General features: G+C 30.2%; 1 protein-coding gene across 1 annotated transcript; it reads left to right on the top strand.

The window, feature by feature from the left end:
• The first annotated feature begins 3,553 nt into the window (after positions 1 to 3,553).
• Positions 3,554 to 5,998, top strand: LOC125809060 (uncharacterized). Its single transcript, XM_049488731.1, has 4 exons — positions 3,554 to 3,960; positions 4,063 to 4,177; positions 4,226 to 5,133; positions 5,329 to 5,998. Exons 1-4 carry the CDS (start codon positions 3,554 to 3,556, stop codon positions 5,996 to 5,998), a joined length of 2,100 nt encoding a protein of 699 aa, XP_049344688.1.
• Positions 5,999 to 8,989: the final 2,991 nt, after the last annotated feature.

Raw genomic sequence — 8,989 nt, 5'->3', positions numbered from 1 at the left:
GTGAAGTAATGACACATCGTTATGTTACCTTTGAGTTTTTTCATTTCTGTCTGAACATCAGACAGAGCCCAACACAAACAACTCTTCTTAAGTGATGACAACATTTTGATCTCTTTTAGAAAGTTAAATAAATTATGAATTGAACATCTGCATAAGTATCATTAGATTCTTATTGGTACACAGTAGACAAATGAGTTCACTTGGTCATAATTTTTCAATAAAAGAACAATATTATTTGTTCTTGAAATTTTGTCAATTTTGAATATTCATCATCAAAAATTAGTCCAGACGAGTTTCTCGGTGAAATTTCACTTTACTCACAAAATTTTAATTTTTTTTCAAACAAAATAATGTCCAAACTCAAATTTTTATTTAAAAAAATTAAATTTTTATTATATTTATATATTTTTATAATGTTGAAGTTATTTTACCTTTAAATAATTTGTAGTTAATCCATACAATGCAGTATATATTAGGTTCATAGGAGAATATTTACCTTAATTTCTACATGTTACACCTCACATTAATTAACAAATAGTATTATAATATAGCATATTATTATTTTTAATTATGCATAGAACCAGGTTTATATATAGGGGTAAAGAAAAGGAATGCAAGTGTTTTGCCAGATAGATCCTTGCACCACTATTAATAAGTTGATCAATTCTTGGATTAATAATATTAAGATTCTAATTTAAGGCACCAACTATAATATAAAAATCATTAATTGTTCAGTTTCTTCTTAAACAAGAATTCAAAAAAACAAATGATTTGTATCTCTTAATCTGATTGGTTTAGCATTAAAATCCTTAATTTCATGATTGTTCTAACATTAATAATTATAATATAACTGTATTAGGTGTTAATTCTAAAATTCAGCACATAAACATAAATATGATATGATGTTGCATGTTCTATTTTTTTTTAGATGTTATTGGCGTATCATTATATACTTTTAAAAGTAAAAAAGATTTCAATTGTAGTATCATATGATGATGATAATATTAATGCACACGTGAGATTTTCCTTAGTTAAGATTTTCTTTTTGTTTCCCGTTGATGTTAATTGGGTTGGGTGATTTACTGGGTGGATCCGGGTTTGAGTTAGATTAAATTAGTTTTGATTAATTATTTTTTCTAATGAATTAGAATGTGACACATATTAAATGATAAAATTAATTAATTCAATTAATGGTGATGTTGTGATAAGGGTAATAAAGGGCCATAAAGGTTAACCCCAAGGGAATTTTATGGCCATTAGGTTAGATATTTTTATACTAATTCCAATAGTTTAAGAGTATTTTAGGTCCTTCTCCATTTAGAATTAAAATTTTGTAGATTGAGAGAGGGATGAGAGATGATGAATACATGTTGTATTCGTTGTATTTATTGCGGATTTCGGAGAAAAAAATATAAATACAAACTGATTGTATCGAAATAAATACATATCAACTAGAGAGAGGCAAGTGAAATCGAGAGAGGGAGGAGAGAGGTGAGCACTATTGAAAGAGGAGGAGAGGAGATGAATATTGATTGTATTCTTTGTATTTCAAATACAATTGATACAAAATACAAAATAGTAATGCATTAAATAAATACAGAATACAATGCAAAATAAAGACAAAAAATTCAAAACAAATATATTTTTAGGGAAGTTTTCGCAAATAGCCACTATAATAAACTTAATTATGTTCCATAGCTATAGTTTGGATATTTACGGGTTGTAGCTACTATTTAAGCTGCATCATTTGTATAATTCGCGGGTTTGTATAATTCATGGGTTTGTATATTCGTGGGTGAGTTTGTGTAATTCGCGGGTACATTTGTATAATTGAGCTATTTTTGTATGAACTCGAAATAACGAATTTATACAAACACAAACATCTAAATGTTAAACAACTATACAAATTATATTATACACAATTACATTATATAAAAGTTATACAAATTATTTATATAAATTTCGAATTATACAAACATGTGAATAATAAAAACTCGAAACCCTAGACCGCGTAATTATCATTGAATGTTGGTCGTGAGTAGTAATTAATTAAAACTATAGCTATGATGACTAATAAACTAGTATATGTTTGCTAAACCATGTAGTTTTCCTTATATAAATACAAACACAATTATATACACCTGGGTCATCACTGTGAGGGAGAGAGAGAGAAGGGCATGGGAGTGAGAGAGAGGGAGAGACAGTGAGCGAGAGGCAAGGAAGAGAGGAAAGAAAATTTTTCTATGAAATCCTACATATAGCTATAAATTGTAATTTTTAAAACTATAGTGGTTTATCGTAAATACATATCACATGTTTGCCTTGTTATGTAATTTTTCCTTTTATTTGTTGAAAAAAAAAACAAAACGAAATTCTGGTCTAAGCCCAAAATAAAACAATCAAAATGGCCTATTTCTAATGAGAAAATTTCAGAATTTGCAAAAATAATAGACACAATAAAGCTCTATAGCAATAGTTTTAATAAATGTGCTCCATACCCTGTAGTTTTGTTTGCTACGGAGGTTGTAGTTTGTATATTTCGCTTGTCCGTTTGTATATTTCGTTTGCCAATATACAAATAGGGTAAGTATATTTATATTCTTTACTTATATATTTAGGAGTTTTCCAAAACTCTATTTGTATATTTCGCTTTCTAATTTACTAACAGGGTAATTTATTATGAATTTTTCAGAACTTGTACAAATCAAGTGTATCAACAAATCGTATACAAATTCTGAATTTATACAATTAGGAATTGAATTATACAAATTCTGAATTTATACAATCAGGACCGAACTATACAAATTTTGAATTTATACAGTTAGGAACCAAATAGCAAAATTTTGCGAAACTATAGCCACATATTAAAAATAATTGAAACTATAGCTATATTACATAATACACTCTAGATGTTTGCCATTCTGCGTAATTTTCCCATTTCTAATTTGAATAGGGCAAAGCCCACTTTCCTATTAGACCTATCTATAAATGCTATGCGGGAGAATGAATTATAGGTGACAAAAAAGTGTTGAAATGTAAAAAGAGTGAGCTTTTGTTTTTACACTTTCACCCAAATTTAAGTAAAACCCTAATTTCTAAAATAGGAAAACCCCAAATCAATTCTTCTTATTTGAAGAATTTGAGAAGGGAAAATTTCAAATTTTAATTTAACATGTGATTTGAAAAGGTCTAAGCTTTAGAAATTACTTCTTAACTGATAATATTCAATCATTTAACAAGTTAATAGTATTGTTTGTGTGTATTATTCATTTAAAAATTTGATTTTTGTATTATTGTTCTTGCCACTGATGTATCATAATTTTCAGCAACTGATATGACTATTTCAGTAATTTATAACAATTGTTGAATGTTGTTGTTGAATAAATTGCCGCAACTGCTATATCTATTTCAGCAACTGTTGAATAACTTACAACAATTGTGATATTTTAATATAATTTTTTTTATGATCAATTTTTTAGTTCTAAGTTACAATATTTTCAGGTATCTTCAACATCATTAATGGGAGATAGAATAGTAGTACCAGTTGATTGTAATGGTGAATGGGTCGAGTCCAACAATCGTGATGATTATGCATCGAGATATTGCATATGATGATTTTGCGAATAAAATCATTACTTGTTGTAAATTAAATTGTGAGTTGGAAGATATTGTGATCACTTACCTGCATAGTTGTGGTGAAAAGCAGAAGACGGCTCCTTTTAAGATAAATGATCAACTTAGTTTAAGTACTTATTTGGAAGATGAGCCTAGAGGTGTTTTAAGGATCTACATGGTTGAAAGATTGGTGGAGAATCATAATTTATGTGATGACCAACAAGTGTTGAACGATGAATGTGGTAGGATGAATATGAATATTCCGAATGAAGAGCGTGAAGGTCAACATATTCTTTCTCCTGAAGTTCGGAATAGATTGCCCATTATTAGTGAAGTTGCTAATAGGCAAGTACTATGAACTTATAAATTTACTTATTTCTAAAAGTTCATCCTCTTTGTACACTTAATTAATTTTGCTTTAGCTGATAATTAATTAACTTAATGCAGTCATGCTCAAGATGATGGAACATGTTTTTGCAAAGATATGTCGTTTAAGAATAAACAAGAATTAGATATTGCATTGAAAATTGCTTGTGTCAAAAAAGATTTTAGATTGAAGAAGGTAATTAATTCATGTTCAGTGTATTGTGTCAAATGTGAGCATCTTTAGTGCACGTGGTGGCTAAGAGCGGTGAAAGTTGAAAATTCTGATAGATTTTATATTAAAAAGTATGAAAAGATGCATACATGTGGCTCGGAACATCTTACGAGTCATAATCCACATGCCACAGCAAAAGTCATTGGAGCATACTTCAAAGATAGATATCCTGAAGGTAAAGGTCCATCTACAAAAGATTTGAAAAACTCTATCCGTATTGAATTGGGATGCAAGGTTAGTTATTGGAAAGTTTGGAAGGGTAGCGAGATTGCAAAATCTTTGGTAAGAGGGACACATGAACATGGATATGGAGTGATTGATGCGTATAGTCATATGCTTAGGACATCTAATCCGGGAAGTAAAACGGCGTTGAAGATTGATGAAAATGGCAGGTTCAAGTACTTTTTTGTGGCATATGGAGCTTGGATTCTTGGTTTCGCACAAATGAGAAAAGTCATAGCTGTTGATGGGACATTTTTGAGAAGTAAATATGGTGGTGTGTTGTTGTCTGCTGTTGCACAGGATGCGGAGAATCATATTTTTCCGGTGGCATTTTGCGTAGTAGACTCTGAATGTGATGCTTCCTACCGATACTTTTTTAAGCAATTGAGAAGTTTTGTACTTGATACTCCTGAATTGTGCATAATCTCTGATAGATATCAAAGTATTAGAAAAATGGTTTCAATTGTATTTCCTTTAGCTCATTATGGTTGTTGCATGAGGCACTTAGGAGAAAATATTCGAAATAATTTTCACAATGCGAGTGTTGTCTACCACTTTTATAAGGAGGCAAAAGCATATAATATTGATGTGTTCAGTGATCATTTTAATCGGATAAGAGATTTGGTTCCACAGGCTGCCACACATCTTGAACGCGTTGGATTTCACCGATGGAGCAGGGCATTCTTTCCCAGAAATAGGTAAAATTTGTTATAGTTATTATTGATAGTTGGTATAACTACTACAGTTTTTTATAGCAACTGTTGCAATTTTTTATAGTAACTGCTGCACTTATTTCAGCACCTGCTGAGAAATATGCAACAATTGTTATAAAAATTATACAACAGTTATAAACACATACGTATAATATATTATTGGACACTTATATGTTACAGGTACAATATTATGACGACAAATATTGCTGAGTCGGTTAACTCAATGTTTCTTGATGAAAGAGAATATCCCATTACTGCTCTATTTGATGCAATAAACAGGCGATTTGCAGAAAAATTTCATGAGAGACGTATGAAATTCATTAATGCACCAACCATCTTCGTCCCTTCGATAGAAAAAGACATTGCAAAAAATATTAATCTAGGGAACAAGCTATTGGTCCATCAAACTGCCAACTACAAGTATATTGTCACCGGTCAAGATGAAGTTGCAACAGTTGATTTGCTAGCCAAATCTTGTACTTGTAAATTTTTTGACATTGACAAAGTACCTTGTCCACATGCTATGGCAGCGCTTCGATGCCAATATGGTGATGACTATGGGAGACACATTTATGAGTACTTCTCTTCGTATTACAATGTAGAGGTATACCTTATTGCATATGTGGAGGAAATTAAACCGGTGCCATCTGAAGAAACTTGGGAAGTTCCTATTGAGATTTTAGAGAGAAAAATATCTTCTCCATTTGTTGAGTCAGGCAAGGTTGGAAGAAGGTCCTCAAAAAGACATAAAGGAATCGGGGAATCATTTTCAACGAAGAAAAATAAATGTTCTTTATGCAAAAGAATTGGTCACAAGAGAACTACATGCTCCGAGCGAAATGTTGCATAAAAATACATTTGTTCTTTTTATTTTTTGTGAACATATTTGATCTTATCTTTTTTGGTGCTTTTTGTTGTTTTTGTTGTTATTATTTGTGAACACATTTGATCTTATCTATTTTGGTACTAATTATTGTTATTTAAATTGTAAGAGCATATTTTATTTTATTGTTATTCTTATTATTACTTTATTACTTGTTGTAGAGAATTTTAGCAATTTCTATATAAAGTACGACAACTTCTTACTTTTCCGTAGAAAAGTTCAGCAACTGCTATGAAAAGTACAATAATTTTCATGCTTGTTGTAGAAGTTTAAACAATTGTTGTAAAACAATATAACAACTCGTTTAATTGCTGTAGAGAATTGTAGCAATTGCTATGAAAAGTACAACAATTTACTTATTTGTTATAGCTTATTCAAATAAAATTACTACCTATTCTAGATTTTCTTTTAAAATTAGTCAAAACTATCCTATTTATCATGGAATATGATTAATATAACTAATTAACAATCAATTTATCAATTTAAGTTGATTACATGTGAAATTACTTAATTGATCGTCTGATATCTCAAATAACTATCTTATTATACAAGATCACTATCTAATATAAATTTTATTTTTAATCAACACTACTCTATTTATCATTAAATATGAGTGTTACAACCAATAAACAATCAATTAGCCAATTAATTTGCTTACTTGTTAAATAAAATTTTAGCAATTGTTATATAAAGTACAACAACTTTCTTACTTGCTGTAGAAAAGTTCAGCAATTGCTATGAAAAGTACAATAATTTTCGTGCTTGTTGTAGAAATTTAAGCAATTGTTGTAAAACAATACAACAACTCGTTTAATTGTTGTAGAGAATTGTAGCAATTGCTATGAAAAGTACATCAATTTGCTTAATTGCTTTAGAGAATTTCAGCAATTGTTGTAAAAAATACAACAACTTATTTAATTGCTGTAGAGAATTTCAACAATTGGATGAGTCAAATCCTCACTTTCAACTAGTTCACTAACATCACAATTTTTTTCCCGATTAAAATATCAATTCATCAAATTTAAAATACCACATTCACTAATGTACAACAAAAGTGAATTAAAAGTGTAGCAAAATAGTGGTAAAAATGCATATCCACAAGCAGCCCCTTCAATTCATCAATTTCAAAATACCACATTCACTAATGTACAACAAAAGTGAATTAAAAGTGTAGAAAAATAGTGGTAAAAATGCATATCCACAAGCAGACCCTTCAATTCATCAATTTCAAAATACCATATTCACTAATGTACAACAAAATTGAATTAAAAGTGTAGCAAAATAGTGGTAAAACTGCATACTCACAAGCAGCCCCTTCAATTCATCAATTTCAAAATATCATATTCACTAATGTACAACAAAAGTGAATTAAAAGTGTAGCAAAATAGTGGTAAAAATGCATTTTCACAAGCAGCCCATTCTTCATCACTCTTTCAACTCCTTTTTGAATTCGAATCAGCCCCTTCATCTGCAATATTAGCCCTTTCATCTGTAAAATTAAAAAAATGAATTTCACATGTAAAAATGAAATATATATAACACAAGACAAATCTTAGAAAAATGATTAGAATATAATTTTACTTTTACTATCTCCGGACACCAATTCTTTTTTGATAATGGTCTCATTCACTTTTTCCTTTTTCTTTTTTCTAGCACTTGACAATGCCACTGAAATTTATCTCTTTGTTCTTTTAACATAGTCGGGAGTATATGGATGAGAGATCTTTGATGATGGCCTAATACCTCTCTTAGACTTCATGGTGACGATAGCTTTCTCTAAAGATTCAATCTTAGCATTCATGGTGACGATAGTTTTCTCTAAAGACTCTACTCTGACATTCAATAAATCTATCGTCTCCTAAGTGGATGGAGTTTCTTGAAGACAAGGAACATCCTCATCGATCGGAGAAGATGTTCCTACTCCAAAATCACCACTAATATCACCAAAGTCTCCTCCTCTTTCGAAATCAACACCATCAGTACATCTATCAACATTTGGAGTAAATTCCTCTCCTCCTCCATCACCAACACCACTTTAAAACTCTCTCAACAATTGGAGAAGATGCTCCTCCACCTCCTACATCAAGATTATGCTCATCAATTATGATGTCTCTTTTTATAGCCACAACACCATTCAAATCCATCTCAAGCTTTTCAATCTTATCATCCTTGGTTAATTTCTTAGGCACAAACGTAGTGAAAAATTCCATTTCCATTTCACTAGATGTAGGAATTATCCATGGATGCACAATCTACATGTAAAAATAATAATAATTAAAATGTGATAAAGCAATTGTTGCATTTAAAGATTATTACATACCAGTTGTTCTGATTGTTCCAGCAATTGTTGTAATAACTTCAACAATTGACATCAACTAATTAAACAAAGAAAACACTTGTTGAAAAGGCTACAACAAAATTAGAAAAGCAACAACAATTTCACTTTAACTAAAAATGTTTAAAGAATAATGCTTACCGAGTCTTGAGGGGGATCAAACAACTCATTAATGTCAACTGATTCGTTATTAGTCGCCAAAAGCCATCGAAAAATCCTCGGTGAAGACACTTGTTTCGAAAACACCTTATATTTATTTTGGAGGAAAGGAACAACCTCAAATGCCCAACACTACATAAAATAATCACAAAAGGAGATCAAAATATTGGAAGCACCAAAAAATAATGAAATAAATATATATATGAACTAAACTAAAATAAAATTTACCATAAAGGCCCGTGGAAAGCCATAAAGATTGGTAGTCTTCCCATCAATAGTCTTCACCGCTTTCAATAGATGCTTAATTGTAATATCATAGCTAATACGACCCCATGGATAAGCAGAAAATGCTTTTCTATCGGCTGAGAGCAAAATCCACTTCTTTGGAATATTTGTACTCACATCTTTTGGGCAAAGAAAGCTATGAACAAAATAAAGTAAACACAATGATTTTTTTACATCTT

Source organism: Solanum verrucosum, unplaced genomic scaffold, assembly GCF_900185275.1.
Source record: "Solanum verrucosum unplaced genomic scaffold, falcon-dt-bn FXZP01000296.1, whole genome shotgun sequence".
Lineage (NCBI taxonomy): Eukaryota > Viridiplantae > Streptophyta > Magnoliopsida > Solanales > Solanaceae > Solanum > Solanum verrucosum.
The sequence above is the reverse complement of the archived record's forward strand: the minus strand, read 5'-3'. Positions and strand labels throughout refer to the sequence as shown.